The sequence below is a fragment of the Mandrillus leucophaeus genome, unplaced genomic scaffold, assembly GCF_000951045.1.
Source record: "Mandrillus leucophaeus isolate KB7577 unplaced genomic scaffold, Mleu.le_1.0 Scaffold262, whole genome shotgun sequence".
Classification (NCBI taxonomy): Eukaryota; Metazoa; Chordata; class Mammalia; order Primates; family Cercopithecidae; genus Mandrillus; species Mandrillus leucophaeus.
This window is the reverse complement of record NW_012102721.1, coordinates 2,416,539-2,433,835: the sequence shown is the minus strand read 5'-3', so window position 1 is coordinate 2,433,835 and position 17,297 is coordinate 2,416,539. Positions and strand designations below refer to the sequence as shown.

General features: G+C 44.2%; 1 protein-coding gene across 1 annotated transcript in view; it reads right to left on the bottom strand.

The window, feature by feature from the left end:
* Positions 1-480: 480 nt before the first annotated feature.
* PCP4 (Purkinje cell protein 4) overlaps positions 481-17,297 on the bottom strand; it is a 69,605-nt gene continuing 52,788 nt past the window's right edge. Inside the window, exon 3 of the mRNA XM_011984180.1 lies at positions 481-893. Within this exon, the coding sequence (XP_011839570.1) occupies positions 766-893 (128 nt within the window). The 3' untranslated portion in view covers positions 481-765. The remainder of the gene's footprint in view (positions 894-17,297) is intronic.

The following is a 17,297-nucleotide window of genomic DNA, read 5'->3' as shown; positions in this document are numbered from 1 at the left end:
ATGGAGGAAGTTGGGGAGTCTGGAGAAGGTGCCAGTACCCTGGAGTCACACAGGTACAGAGTACTGGAGGTAAGCCGCAGAATGGCCTGTAACAGGCTAGGGTATCCCCTTTGGAGATCTGAAATGGGTCTGCTGAGTAAATCTGGGGACGCTCCAAACACATACGCATCACCTTCTCCCGTTTTATTCTCCTGGATCAGTCATAATTCCCCAGGGAAACTTCTGAGTCTTCGGCACCCGAGGATGCAGGGCTCTATTCCCATGATAAGAAGAAAATATATTGCCATCGCCAGCCAGCACTTAGGACTCTCCGAATGAGGCAGGCATGGCTGAAAATGGATCTCTCACTCCCAGCAAAAAAGCTCCTAACAGAAGACAACGTGTTACGTCTCTGACTCCTAAGAGAAGAAGGAAATAGACACGTGGCTCACAGTCATCTCTAACGTCGGGTAAAATAAAGAGAGAGAGAAAGGCAGACACTTGAATTCATCATCTTAACTTCATTTTATTACAACATCAAGGAAAATAGTTGCAGGAGGAATGAAAATGGAGAGAAACATAGAGATTAAGCTACTCACAATTCCATTGTCTATACCTTCCTACAAGGGTCTAAATATCACAGGTTTCTGTACATGCATTGGAGGTTTGCTGTGCGTGTGTGGATTGTGTGTGGATGACTTCTCTCTAGGGTGTTGTTCGTTTAATTTCTTGACAGATAATGGTTGAGTTTGGTGTTTTCAGGTGGAATAGGAGGGGGCTCTCCCGCTAGGACTGAGACCCAGCCTTCTTCTTCTGGAATTTTCTGAACTGAGACTGAATGGCCACCGCTGCACGTTCTGTCTCTGGTGCATCCATGTCAATGTCAAATTCTTCTTGAACTTTCTTCTGTCCATCTGTAGCAAGACAAACACAAACAGAAGGCAGTCACTGAGCTGAAAATAGGAAAGCAGACAGCCCCACTAGATAAGTGAAGCCAGGGAGTCCACCTTGGGGCACACACAGGGGCTTGACTTACACCCCAGCACAAGAGCTCATTTGCAAAGTAAAATTCAGTGGACTGTTTTGACAGAGCTCAGAATCTACCACCTGAGCAGGACAATAAAACTCAAGGACACAGTCTCAACACTTCATGTACTTTCTGCACATGATTTTCTGTTCTCAATGACCATCTTGATATATGGTTTTAATATTGGCTGTGCTGTTACTTTCACCTGCTATCTCACATAGGTACCATTTAAATATTGCTAAGACATTGGCCCAATGGTAGCTGATATTCACAGCTACTGAGTTAGCAAAGTCGTACACTGAGTTTCCATGTGTAATTCTGTGTGTCATTCTCAGGGAAGATTTGCTTATTGCAATCAGGGCTTCCATTTTTATTATCGTCAAGATGGGATGACACCATTTGATCTTCATAGTTCGACTGAACTTTCTTTTTTTTTTTTTTTTTAATTTATTTATTATTATTATACTTTAAGTTGTAGGGTACAAGTGCATAACGTGCAGGTTTGTTACATATGTATACTTGTGCCATGTTGCTGTGCTGCACCCATCAACTACTCCCAATGCAGTCCCTCCCCCCTCCCCCCTCCCCATGATAGGCCCCGGTGTGTGATGTTCCCCTTCCTGAGTCCAAGTGATCTCATTGTTCAGTTCCCACCTATGAGTGAGAACATGCGGTGTTTGGTTTTCTGTTCTTGTGATAGTTTGCTAAGAATGATGGTTTCCAGCTGCATCCATGTCCCTACAAAGGACACAAACTCATCCTTTTTTATGGCTGCATAGTACTCCATGGTGTATATGTGCCACATTTTCTTAATCCAATCTGTCACTGATGGACATTTGGGTTGATTCCAAGTCTTTGCTATTGTGAATAGTGCTGCAATAAACATACGTGTGCATGTGTCTTTATAGCAGCATAATTTATAATCCTTTGGGTATATACCCAGTAATGGGATGGCTGGGTCATATGGTACATCTACTTCTAGATCCTTGAGGAATCGCCATACTGTTTTCGACTGAACTTTCACAAAGCTTACATTCTTGTTCCTGTGAGGTAGGCTTGGCAAATGGCTTGCTAAGGTGGAGGGATTTCACCAATTTGCACAGTGACAGGATATAAAGCAGGGGGTGGAGGAGGGAGCAAAGGCTTGGGCCTCTGTGCTGTGTACCTTACTACAGCACAGGGCCAGTGCAGCCAAGAAGGAAAAACAAATAAATCAATAAAATTCTTCAGTCGTGGAAGGTAAATGTCTTTCAAAGGCCTTCAGTCTGATCAGACCCGGCGTGTTCAGGGTGGTATGGACGTAGAGTGTATAGTGTATGCTGCTTGGGTGATGGGTGCATCAAAATCTTACAAAGCACCACTGAAAAACTTACTCATGTAAGCAAACACCACCTGCTCCCCAAACACCTATGGAAATAAAAAACTAAAATAAAATAATAAATGCCTGTAGTCTAATGAAGACTAGACATCAGATTCATCAAAGGCATCCTTTTTCTTTTTCTTTCTTTTTTAAATACAGGCATGAGGGTCCCACCCCAAACTCCAGGCTTCCTCCTTGCCCAGCCGCAGTGGGAAGGGTGCTCCTAAGAGCAAGATTGATGTTGAGAAATCCGTGTCCCTGCGGGGAGGCCAGACATCTACACTTTTTAAAAAGGCTCTCAGGTGTAGCCAGAATTGAGATCCAAGGACAAAGGAGGCCTTGGAGTTACCTCGAGCCAGAACTGGGGACAGAACTCAACTCTCCTGGGACTTGGACCAAGAACCTCGCTGCCACCCTGGGCTTGTACCTAGAGCAGAGGAGGCTAACCCTGTGAGGAGCACAACCAGCTTGGAGATGGGAGAACTGGGGGCATTCTGAGGCAGAGGAAAAGCCCTAGCCAGGGAGCAGGGCACGGGCTCTATTCCTGACTGTCTCCAGGCAGCCTGAGTTCATCATCCACTACCTTGTTTAGGGACTTTGCATAATAATGTTCAGGCACCAGCTCTATCGGAGAGGGTGGAGGAAGCTGGGGTTCCTTGAGGATTTCAGGTAAGGCCTGCCTATTCTCCTGCTTGCAATAGATAGATAGACAGAGAGACAGACAGACAGACAGACAGACAGACAGATAGATAGATAGATAGTAGATAGATAGATAAATAGATATAGATAGATAGATAGATAGATAGATAGATAGATAGATAGATAGATAGATAGATAGATAGATAGATAGATAGATGGATGGACAGAGATAGATGGATCAATAGATGGATGGATGGATAGATACTTAGACACATACATACATATATACATAAGTAGATGATAGATATAGAAGATGATAGAAAGATAGATAGATATAGAAGATGACAGATAGATAGATAGATAGATAGATAGATAGATAGATAGATAGATAGATACATGGATGGATAGATGGATAGATAGATACATAGACAGATGAACATAGATAGATGGATAGATAGGTGGATGGATGGATAGATACTTAGATACATGCATACATATATACATAAGTAACATTTCCTCTGCAGATCCGTAAGCAGCCTCCTCTCAATTTTCCTAGCACCTAAGCAGCTTCTACCTGGAGCCCCTCAATCATACCCTCACCTAACAGGAGGGAATGTCAGCTCTGGCTTTGGAAGCCTTGTAGGACTGATGGAGCCATGACCCAAATCAGAGAACTGTTGTCTTCTATTTCAAACTTGCTGCCAATGCTCATAAAAGCAGAGATGCTGAGTGCACCAATGTTTTGGAATATTTCAGAGGCAGGGGAGGGGGGCGCTTCCTTTTTAATCCACGACAGCCCAAATGATAGAGAGACAAGTGGAACTGTTTCTCACACTCCAGGTAGCTATTCACATTGTCTTCTACATTGCCAGGGCCCTTTCTTTGGAGAACCATAAGGGGTAGGATCACTGGGGGAAGTAAAAGTTTCCTGTGGCTCAAGCAGATGCTTTAAAAGTGGTTAATTAATGTTATCACATGAGCCTGGAACTGGAGGGCAAGTGTCTAGCAAGCCCAAAATGCAAATGGCTCCAGTGTTTGTGCTGATGGCAATAAACCCTTTAGTACCAATAACATCCTTGGTTAGGAAGCATCTACAGCACTAGGAATTGTCATTTTTCATAAGATGGTTTATAGTCCCAAATCCTCCTGCTCCCAGAGGAATCCTTGCATCGACTGTACGGTGAGTGCAAAGGGGAAAACTTCACTCTGATTCCAAGGAGGAGGGGAAGTTACTCTTTCAAATTTAAAATGCTGCTGCAGTCTGAAGTTTTAAAAGGGCCTGATTCATCTTTCCTCTCTTATAATAATGGAAGAAAGCGGCAATATTATTTTTTGACAAATGACAAATGAAGACTCCGAAAATTATGTATATTAAGGAAATGCATAATGAAACAGTGAGGACAGGTCACAAAAATCAATTTTGCACTTACATCTTAAACTAATATCTCAGCCAAAAGTGATAGACTGATTCCTCTTTTGAAAAATATTACATTGTTTAATGAAGACACCACTGACATTTAAGGAATCGCTACTTTCTGTGTATACTTCAGATAGGCCAGTCCCGGGGGAGGGTCAGATGTTGTTAGAGGAGTGACAGGAGCTCCTTCCACTGAGCCAGCCAGGAGTGTGTAAGGAAGAGAACGGGGCACCCGACTGCAGTGGAGAAGGGACAACCAATTAGACTCGGTGGCACAGGCACAGGGTTCAATACAAATGGCCTGTGGCCCTGGAAGTCAGGAAAGTGCAGTTCTAAATACCCCAGATTCAGAAGCACGAGGGTGGGGGAAGAGAGTAAGGGAAGGGACCACAGCCAGGCCCAGAACCACTCTTCAGGGCCTTGGAGCCTACCAAGGTTCCCCAAGAATGACCCCAGTGATAGTGACAAGACCACAGGAGCAGGGTGGCCCCGTGAGGAGCCTCCCCAGCCCCATCAGTCCCGGGCACTCCAGCCTGGGCAACAGAGTGAGACCTGTCTCAAACAAAAACAAAAACAAAAAGCACAGGCCTCGTGTCCCAGGAGCCAAAGCCCTCAGTCTCCTTGGGGATGAGAGGCTGCCTCTCTCCTCACACTTAGATACTCCCCGCACGGAGTGAGGTACCCGGCAGAAGCAGGGCTGTGGAGTCCGGGTAAAATCTGAATTTGGGAATTGCCTCTGACTGCTCTGTGACTCTGGAAAAGGTTCTTAGCTTCTCTGGCGCTCAGTTTTCTCATCTAGAAAACAAAAACCTGTGCTACCTGGCTCCCAGTGTTAGGTTTATGTTCAGATCAACACTCGATGGTGCCTTAAAGAACAGGCCACACTGTACTGGGCATGGCATGGCCAGAGCTGCAAAGGCCAGTGAAGGGGACGTGGGCAGTAAGGTGGCTCTCCAGCCTCAGGGTGTCTGTGTCTGCTCAGTGGTGTGATTCATGGATCACTCAGGCCCTAATCCAGGGAGGAAGAGAGCACTTTCCATCATGGCCGCCCACAGGGCCATCGTGGTCAGCTGTTTGCTGGGCTTGTTGCAAGATGGCCCCAGCCCAGAAATACAAGGCAGAAAGAATATCCTTAAAATTTGTTTGGCCGTGCGCGGTGGCTCACACCTGTAATCCCAGCACTTTGGGAGGCTGAGGCGGGCAGATCACAAGATCAGGAGATCAAGACCACCCTGGCTAACACGGTGAAATCCCGTCTCCACTAAAAATACAAATAATTAGCCAGGCGTGGTGGCGGGTGCCTGTAGTCCCAGCTACTTGGGAGGCTGAGGCAGGAGAAAGGCGTGAACCCGGGAGGCGGAGCTTGCAGTGAGCCAAGATCACACCACTGCACTCCAGGCTGGGCAACAGAGCAAGACTCCGTCTCAAAAAAGAATGTGTTCAAAAGAGAGACCTCCCTCTGCCGACCCATACAGTCCACAATTCACAAGTCAAGTCACTGTAAAGCTTGGACAATGCAGAAGGACATTCTCCTTAGCTATGAGGACACGCACCATGCTCTCCTAGTGGCCTAGAGGCCTTTGCAGAGCTTCTGTGTCCAGGTGGGAGCAGGGCATCTAAATGAGTGGTACGATCGAAATGAATGCCATTGTCATATCCAGATCGCAGTACAATCATTTCCATCATATTTCCACTTGCTCCTTCACACAGATGTCTGAAGGCTTGGGTCTGGACTGGGTGGCCTCTCCCTGACATTTGCACGTAGGATTCTGCCGCCTGTACTGGAACGTCACTTTGGCCACACCCAGTCTCAATGGTGGCTTTTCAGCCTGAGCAAGCAGCAGGTTAGACTAAATTACATTTGGCCTGAGGATGCCTCCATACTCCGATCCTCAAATAAAAACTACAATCTTCCTTAGTACAAAAACTAACTAGAAGCCTAACTCAGGAGTACTGTACGGGTGCGCTCTGGTCAACAAACAGTGAGGTCTCCATCAATCACAGCAGCCCATTTTCAGTCAATCACAGGTGGGCAACTTACTCCAACAGGGCAAAATGCTGCTCTGTAACCAGTTAAACTGCCTCGGTGCCTCCTGTTTGCTTTCTGCCCATGAAAGCTGCCTAACCACGTGGCAGGCTGGAGTTCTGAGAACCTGTTCTGGGTCAGAGAGATGCCTAATTCTGGAATCATTCTTTTGTTTAACTCCACTACATTTGACTTGTCCACGGCTTTTCCTTTTAAGAAGTATTTCACCAAAATACCTTGTAAGCCGTCCAGGGCTTCACAGTTGTCATTGCTTGTATTTGCCTCAGGTCCTGGAATTCGACCTTTTCCCACTCTGCCCAGACATTCTGAAATTCTCAAGCTGATTACAGAACAGTCAAGAGGATATTCATGCCAATTAGCAGATTTGATGTAAGAGAACAGCAATTCCAACTCCACCAGAAGGCGAGGGGAAACCCGACTTACTGATCATTATAGCTCAAAAAAACGGCCCCACGATTCAACGTCCTGTGTGCCTGGAGGGCCATTATTCCTCACAAGCCCTTCAGACTTCAGCCCAGTCCATCACCTGCAAGATCTCACCTCAAAGGAAGTGACAATCAAAATCTATCAGGCTGGGCAGTTACATGAACTGCTACATTATGTAGCTACCTGTCTTTTACCTGCCTACCTGTCACATTGCCCTTTCTCAACAAAGTGTGTAGCTGCAAAATGGCTCCAAGCAATGAGGCTTTTCCCTCTGAGCAGAAACCTCATTAAACCACCAGGACTTGACACAGAGCTCTGCCAATTGTCATTGAATAATGAAGAAATGATGCTCCCTGAGGCTTGGAACGTCCCCTGATTCAGTTCTGCCACAACCTCCACTAGGAAGCAAAACAGTCCTATTCAAGTTTAAACTTTGCACTAGTATAGACATTTCTTATGCTACTTTCCTGAAATACTGCCTTTTCCCCATAGAAACTGAATAGAAGGTGGCCTGTGCAATTATATGTTTTATTATGTCATAAGAGAAAGCTCAGGTAGCCCTTCTTAAAGATGGAATGGCAATAAAAACCACTCCTTCCTGAGCATTAAATAGATCCTCCCTCATATACTCAAGTAGATTTTCTTTTATAGATCATTTGATGGGCAAATGTAAAATAGAGAATCATAAATATAAAGGTTAGGAACTATTACACTACCAGTTGAAGACAATCCCAAATGAATATTATGAGTCTCTGGGCCAAGCACGGTGACTCACACCTGTAATTCCAGTACTTTGGGAGGCCAAGGTAGGAGGGTCACTTGAGCCCAGGAGTTTGATACCAGCCTGGGCAACATAACAAGATCCTGTCTCTATTTTTTTAAGTCTCTGGTATTGTCATGAAAATCCAAAGAACAGAAAAATGCTTTGACAAACTAGAATTCCACTTGCATTTATCTATTCTGATAAAACAGAGTTTGGTGCTGCAGCAGAGGTTCTCACATCAGTCCCATAGTCCATCAGCAGATACTTGTCGAGAAGAGTATTAGTTTGCTCAGGCTGCCATAACAAAATACCAGAGACTAGATGGCTTCACCAACAGGAATTTATCTTCTCACAGTTCTGGAGGCCAGAAGTTGGAGATGAAGGTGTTGGTAGGTGTGGTTTCTCCTGAGGCCTCTCTCCATGGCTTGCAGATGGCCACGTTTTTTGCTGTGTCCTCACCACATGAGGACATTAATTTAACATTAATCAATTAACCATCTCTTTAACCATCTCCAAATGCAGTGACACCCTGGCGTACTGGAGGTTAGAGCTTCCACATATTAATGTGGGTGGAGAGACGACATGATTCAGCCTATAACAGCACCTGACCTAATTGGGGGGCTTCATAGGTTTTAAAGTAGCTTTACATTATAAAGAATCTATATTTATGATTCTCTATTTTACATAGAGAATTTGGGCTTCTGTAGTCTGTAGTTTGGACTTACGTAGTCATTTATGAGAGCTGCAGGGAAACATTCATCGTCCTCATTCTAGAAGGGCCTCGCTTAAGATCACGTTGTGAAGACTGGCCAAGCCTGACTTGGGATCCGGGTCTTGTTCCAAATCTTGTTTTCATTCTATGGTGTTATGCTACTTCATCTCCTTAGATGTAGACGAAGTTGATAGACTTCTTTATGGACCAGTTAATATAGCTCTGGGGGAAAAGCATCTCTTGGATGGTCCAAGTCTAAACACATAATACAGTCAACCAGCTTGCAAAATCTGCTGGCTTACCAGGCAGTCTGGGGGAACTATAGCAAATTTATGCTTTCCGCGAGTGGTCTGAGAGAGCCATCCCTGTCCTGGGGGCTGGGAGAGAGCAGAGAACAAACCTAGTCCCCTCCTTCCCCAGGAAAACAAATGGAAAGGTAAATGCACAAATCAGTAATAGAATTTCAGAGATTCAAAGAGCAAAGCAGGCCGCTGGTGAGTGTGAGGTAAGGTTTTCAGGTGGGGCTTCTGCCAAGGAGTCATCCTGGGAGGGGCACAGCCCCACAGTGACGCCAACCAAGATGGGGGCGACAGCCAGGGCTCCTCACGGATGGTGGGAAATAGCACTTCCAGAAAAATGGTCTTCATCTGTGCGTTCACAATCTAAGTGGCAGGCTTCAAATAATTAACATAAATTCCTAGGAAATAAACGAACATGAAAATTCACCTAGGGCATGACAGAGCTATTCATGGATCCTGCAACAGTCCCAGAAAGGATAAAAAGTTTGAAACACAGCACAATTCAAAAATATATTAACCCCTTAACTTGGGAAAGGAAACCCTCAAATCTATTTGTTTTCCAGTTGACAATGATGAAAGATCATTTCTCACGTCGTCATGGTAAGGTCATTGGAGGAACCGTCAATAAGTCATGACAGCAGCTTTTACTTTTAACACACGGACACACACACATACAACACACCACACACACACCACAGACGCACACATCCACACCCATCACAGTCACACACACCACACACTCACACAAACACACCACACATACACCACATCAAACACACATATCATACCACATACACAAACACACCACACACTGCACACACACCACACACACACATCACACCACATCACACATCAAATACACACCACACACACAAACACACACCACACACACACCATACCCCACACACTCACACCACACCAAATACATAGCACACAAACACACAACACACACACCACACACAAACACACCACACCAACCACACATATCATATCACACACAAACACACCACACATAAACACACACCACACACATCACGCCACATCACACATCAAACACACTATACCACACACACCACACACACACAAACATCCCACACACAGACCAAACACATACACACATCACACACATCACACAAACACACCTTACACACACACCACACACATCACACATCAAACACACCCCACACACACACACCCCACACACACCAACACACACCTCTCACTCCACATGCACGCACTCATACACAAACACACCTCACCACACACACTTCTACACAAACACAACCCTCACCACACACATTCATACACACCACACACACACACTACACACACAAAACACACAAACATACCACATACACACAAATACATCACATTACACACACAAACACATACCACACATACACAAATACACATTACACACATCACACTACACACACATACACACCACACACACCACACACATACACACATTAGACCACACACATCACACCACACACACACTCATACACACCACACAAACAGGTAAATGCTTTAATTTTCATATTTATCACTCTTCATATTTTAAGATTGATTTGATAGAAACGAATGACCTCTTAATGCCTAATCCTGTAGATCAGAAATTTGTGCCCAAGCAGTAAATTTGGATGTAATAGTCCCGAGTAGGAGTCTGCCTTCATTAGGAGTCGCAGCACATAGCGTACTATAAAGGACCTAAATTTTAGCACGCTGTAAAGAAATAACAGTCATTTAACTTAAGTATGTCTTGCAATTGGGGTATTTTAATGCCAAGGTTCTTAGAATGTCCTATCTTCCTTCAAAGTATGATATTAACTTTGGAAGAATTAATATCTGTCAGCTGTGTTGCCCTTGATATAATTAAGCTAACTGATGCAGAGTTCTATGCTGCTGAGGCCCTCTTAGCTGGGATCCCCTCCCCCACACCAAGGCCACTTGGCCAAGGAGAAGGAGTGGGGATTCCTTCCTAAGGACCCCAAACCCTTGCCCTTGAGGCAGAGGATGCCAAAGAGACAGGTAACAAAGCAAGTAAGGATTGGAATTTTATCCTTTACACCTCACATTGGATCAAGATATACTCAGAGAATAAGGTGTCTAGTGTGAGAGAAAAGGTCAATTCCTCCAGAGGAAAAAAAATTATAACAATAAGTTTATACCCGTAGTACCTAATAATGCTGGCATACAGCATCACACTTTATGAAATGTCAATTTAACAAAAGACCATAGCTCTTTAAAAAGCTGAGAACAAAGCATGCAGAGAGCCACTGTGTCCTTCTGCCTGACTTCCTGAGTTGCAGTCCCTCTACAGCTTGGGGCGTGTGGGACTCCAACAAGCCAGCCCCACAGCCCGGAGCCACTTCTCGCTCTGCCTGCTGGCTCTGTATTTATGAACGGGGGCTGCTGGTGCAGAGAATTGCAATTTTCCAGGTCTGTGCTAAGAGGCAGAGATTAATAAGCAAGTTCAGGCATTAACAGTCCCAGGCAAGGGGACTTTCTGCATCTATTGTATTCCCCAAATCAAATAAAAACACAACTCTCATTTCTTCTAGCTTTCCATTTGCCAAGTTAGTGCCTTCTTTGGTACTTAAAGCTTTTTCCAAGACCGAACTTAAAGCTTTTTCCAAGAGCGAACAATTCTCCTTTGTCCTAAAATAGAAGTATTCTGAAACCCACAGTCTTCGATTGTTCAAATCAAGTTCTGATTAATGCAAAGCCTAACTTGGGAGCCAAAAGTAAGAGTTTACTCTGGCCTCCTCTCAGTTATCTATTTCTCATTATTCTGTTTCTCGGGCTTCCATCCAGAAGCACCCTGGCTTATATAAAATGCCCTCTGTGGTACTAGATAATCAAATGAGCACAGATCCATGAGTATCGATTGCACAGAATGAGAACTAATGAGATCAGATCTTCCTCCAAATTTATTAAGCGAGGAAGAGCACAAAAAAGAAGGTATAATCATCACTGAAGAAATACTAATTTTTCTGTTGAAAAGGCAAAATGTATTCCTATTTGTATGAATTGCTTAGGCTGTCATGACAAAGTATCATACACGGGATCACTTAAGCAACAGAAATTTATGTTCTCACAGCCAGGAGGCTGGAGTCCAAGATTAAGATGTTGGCAGACCAGGTTCCTCCTAAGACCTCTCTCCTGGCTTGCAGATGGCGTCCCTCTGTGTCCTCATAGGAGTATCCCTTTGTGAGTGTCTGTGTCCTCATCTCTTCTTCTTATAGGGACAGCAGCCAGACTGGATGAGGGCCCAGCCTGAGGACCTCATTTCAATTGAATTACCTCTGTAAAGACCCTATCTCCAAATAAGGTCACATTCTGAGGTCATGGAGATTAGGGCTTCGACACTTGAATTTGATAGGAAGGGAGTACACAATTCCACCCAGAACCACTAGCCAAATGCCTACATTTTCAAGAAAAAAATGAAGACAATCGGTGAGGTATGATGAGAAACAGCTTGACTAGGGGTAGCTTGAATTCAAGTCATGACTCTTGACTGTGGTCAGATTTGCCTTCCTGAGGTTCAAATCCTTGCCCAGGCTTGTTTTTCTCTGGAGAGCATGTGCAGGGACACAGTTTGTAAGGAGTCGAGGGCCATCCCAATGCAGGGGTGCATTGCCCAAGATGGCAGCTGGCAGCCAGGCTTGCCCAATGCACCCTCCTTCCAGCTTCTCCATCTACCACCAGGCTGAGAACCTGGAGGAAATCATTCCCAGATGTCTCAGGGGTGGAAGTTTGCTGCGCAGGTTAGGGTTGGCCAGGCAGGTGCACTAGAAGGAGCTGAGAGGCAGAAGTGAGCACCAGGGGGCAGTCAACCACAGGAAGATCCCGACTTCTGGCAAACCCTGAGGCGGAGGCACTGGGTTTATCTTGGGCAGCTGTGAGGACATCCCAGGGTACTTTGTCTAGTGGCACCGGCCAGGCAACATTAGGAGCAGTCGAGCGTCTGCTAGAAAGATCTATCGTGTAGCTAAGTATCTTCCATATGAATTGTTTCTGGCTGGACACCATCTAGGCTGAGCTCTCTGCCTCCTACACATTTTTTTTCTTTAACTTTCATTTTAAGTTCCGGGGTACATGTGCAGGATGTACAGGTTTCTTACATAGGTAAACGTGTGCCATGGCGATTTGCTTCACAGATCAACCCATCACCTAGGTATTAAGCCCAGCATCCATTAGCTATTCTTCTTGATGCTTCCCTCCCAATAAGCCCCAGTGTGTGTTGTTCTCCCCCATGCATTCGTGTGTTCTCATCATTCAGCTCCCACTTATAAGTGAGAACATGTGGTGTTTCATTTTCCGTTCCTGTGTTAGTTTGCTGAGGATAATGGCTTCCAGCTCCATTCATGAACCTGCAAAGGACATGATCTCATTCCTTTTTTAGAACTGCATAGTATTCCATGGTGCATATGTACCACATCTTCTTTATCCAGTCTATTCTTGATGGGCATTTAGGTTGATTCCATGTTTCTGCTATTGTGAATAGTGCGGCAATGAACGTATGCATGCTTGTGTCTTTATAACAGAATGATTTATATCCCTTTGGGTATATACCCAATAATGGAATTGCTGGGTCAAATGGTATTTCTGCTTCTAGATCTTTGAGGAATCGCCACACTGTCTTCCACAATTGTTGAACAATGGTTGAACTAAGACATACATAGGTTCAAAACAAAGGGATGGAGGAAATTTTACCAAGCCAGAAATTATTAAAGGTCGTGTAATAAAAGCCCTTTCTTCCAGATCCAACGAGAGTAGGTTCTGTTGTCTGCACCACCACCTCCTATAGCCATAACAAGTTACACTGGAGCCAGGGGAGGAGAGAAAACTATACAAAGAAAAGCGGCAATCTTGTGCTTTTAGAGATCAGATTGCAAGATTTTAGTTTATTTACATAGAAAATACTTTAATATTTACTCGAGAATAACTTGAAGGAAAGTGGGTAAATGAGAACTCTTTTGGGAGTGGGAATAACATACCAAATGCTTTCTTCCTCTCTGAGCACATGGGAAGAATTGAAATTCCTTCCCAGGAATCAGCAGCTAGCTGCCCTAACAGCAAACCACAGAAAAGCCACAGTTTGCCCTTCTTCACACTCTGACTAGGAAAAATAGAAAAAAAGAAAAAAATCTCTTCAGGCTGATTGGAGGGATAGAGGACAAATTAGTCATCAGACAATTCAGATAACCCCTCTGTGCAAGCTAACCAGCTTGTAAGTACCCAATAAACTCCAGGAGCAGAAAGGGGTTGTGGCTGAGTCTGTTCATTGCCTTTGTTTATCCCCTTTTTCTTAGTTATAAAACCCCTGATCTGGGGCTGAGCATGTCGTTATCCAGAAAACAGTTTCCAGCCTCCTTACTGTCGGATGTGGCCCTGCAACTAGGATTTGATCAATATGACATAAGTGGAAAAAAGAAACCTTACAATAAAGTTGACAGACACCCCTTGCCCATTTTTTCTACTCTGTTCATATCTGTTTTCTATTGGCTGAAAGGTAGGTGCAATGGCTGGTGCTCACGCAGCCATATTCAACCATAAGTTGGAAGTCTTATGCCAAATACGGCCAAACAGTAACAGATGCTTGATGCTCCTTGAAACTACACAGACTGCCCTTGACCATCTACCTCCAGACTCCTTCTATATGACAGAGAAATAACCTTCTCTACTGTTTAAGCAGTTTTTATCTTGGGGTTTCAGCTTCTTTTAAATGAACCTCATCTTCTACACATATGTGATAATCAGTGTATAATTCATCAGGAAACATTTTATTTCAAGTTAATAATGGAAATTCACATATATTTTACTGTGCATTGGATGGGTTCATTTCCTTCCCTGAACTGCACATTTTGTCTTTTGCTTACATGCATTCATTCAGTTTCTGAAATGGGTGGTCATTTCTTCATAGCATTTAATGCTTTAAAAACCCCAGAGACAGTTTTTTGCAGAAATACTTCCTTTATATGCAGTAACTTTTGGCAACATTCCCTCTGAGGCTTCCCTGCTTCATGTTATTTTTTTTCTCCTTGTGGGACATTTGTTTCTCCCTCCACACCCTTCCCTTTGCAGTTGCTGAAACTGTGTAGTTTTTCAAGTGCCTGAAAACACAGGAAATTGATGTGAGAAGGTCCTGCTCCAGGGAAGGTGACCTCCCTAGTCAGGTTTCAGGCCACTCCCTTCATTCTGCACTGGGTCCATTTGTTTACTCCTTTCGCAGCTTTGGAATAATTGGAGTTTTCCTTTTTCTTTTATATTCCCTGGTTTTACCAGGTATCAGCTGACTCTCCTGAGGGTGCTCACTACCTTCTAGGACTCACATGTGCCCCAGCTTCTAAAATTTCAAATACCAGATTTAAAGCATTACACTCTAACAATTTCATCACCATGGAGAATTTCATACAGTTCCCCAGTTTTTAAATAGAAAGAAAAGTCAAATGCAATCATAATTACAGGACATTTTTAAGTAATCTCAAAAGAATACCAATTAGCCTAATTAATATAAGAACCTCACTTGAACCCACTGAGTTTCTTCTAATACTCCTCGCCCCATAATTCTACAAAGAATTTTTCTTTTTTTTTTTTTTTTTTTTGGGGGGAGCCAGGCTGGAGTGCAGTGGCACGGTCTCTGCTCACTGCAACCTCTGCCTCCTGGGTTCAAGCAATTCTCCTGCCTCAGCCTCCTGAGTAGCTGAGATTACAGGCACACGCCACCACACACAGCTAATTTTGTGTGTGTATGTTTTTAGTAGAGACGGAGTTTCACCATGTTGGCCAGGCTGATCTCGAACTCCTGACCTCAGGTGATCCACCCGCTCAGCCTCCCAAAGTGCTGGGATTACAGATGTGAGCCACCACGTCTGGCCAAAGATTTTGACTTTAAGAAGGAAAGGTGGAAGCCAAGACAAATGGAGTGTGTTCCAGGACTTGGTGAAGAAGGAAGAGAAAGGCTGGTAAGAGCCCCTGAGAGCTTCATGAACAGTGGGGAAAGCAAAGAGCAGCACGGGTTGAAAAATCATCACATGTACATCAGAAAGGGACCAAAGCTGCTTTCAAAAGTGGGTATTCTGGGCCTTTTCTCCTTACAAATACTCTTTATTCTCTCTGGTGCTGTTTGATTTAAATAAAGAATAAGAATACTCTTAAAGAATAAGAATACTCTTTATTCTCTTTGGTGCTGTCTGATTTAAATGCCTTTCTCCCACAATGTGTGTGTGCATCTGGCATCCTTCGTGACCCACGTTTCTGCGTCCTTCTTGGCCTTGCCTGTCAACTCAACTGCTGGGTCGTGCTATCTCACGGAGCGCTTCCCACCCTGGTTCTTCACCCTGAGCTTCTAATCCCTGCAAACAGGTGTTTTTCTTTGCATCTTTCCAGGGATTACAAGCTTTTTTAAATGCACAACACTATTAGGTAGGTGGGTCTGTTGTGTTTGGAATTTCACGTGGGGTACAACTCTCTGACTGGCGCCTCCAAAGGGGGTCTGTGAAGCAAAGCCAGGGCCAAGTCCATTCCAGGTCCAACCACACAGCTGAGCTGATGCACGCCCATCACTGCTCAAAATCTCAAGCCCGAGGCTACCACCAACCTGGAATCTCCATTCAGTCGTGGGTCCTGTGTTTCGTTTCATGCTATACATTTTCATACACAGTAAGAAAATGGCAGAGCAGAAATAGACACCACTGTATATGACTCTGATGTCCCATGTTTTAAAATACCCTTCAAACATGCTGAACATGACTAGGCATCCCACGTCAGAACGTTGTCATAAGGACAGAGAGGGCTTCTTCCCAGAGGTGTGTGCCCGGATTTGTAAGTGAGTATTTTATATCTGAACAAAGATGGGTGCTGATTTCTAGGGGCGGCCGGCCATGTGACAATTAAATTTCACAATCTCTGGTTTCCTAATCCACAGCCACAGTCCCTCACGGCCCTTCTCTTGGTAGGTTTGGAGAGAAGACATAGCACTTCTATTTGCTTTTTTTTTTTTAAATGGCACTATCTTAAGAGCTCATAGCCAGGCACTTGCTGATTTCTTGGAAATAGCTTTTTAAAGATGGGTCATTTTAAGCTTTGTACCTTTTTCTACTTATCAGAAAGATGGGTTCTCATATTTATAAAAAGATAATAAAATTAAATACCCCAGAAGTAAAGTTATGGGGCATTCTAGACTAAGTAGCTGAACTACATATAGTAACCTGGACTCAAAAGGATTAACTAAGAGTAGAGTTTTGGTGTTAGTTTTAAGCAACAAGTAATAATGTCCTCCTTTGGGAGGCCTAGGTGAGAGGATCACTTGAGGCCAGGAGTCTGAGACTATCCTGCATAACATAGTGAGACCTCATCTCTTCAAAAAATAAGTTACCCGGAGAGGGGCCCACACCTGTAGTCCTAGCTACTCTGGAGGCTGAAGCGGGAGGATTGCTTGAGCTGGAAGTTCAAGGTTATAGTGAGCTAAGATCTCACTACTGCACTCCAGCCTGGGAGACAGAGCAAGACCTTGTCTCTAAAAAAATTAAGTAATTAATTAAAATAATAATGTTCTGACACCTAATCACCCCGAAAAATGGCACTGGGAAGTGCTTCCCGGGTTGTGAAAAGTTCTGAAGC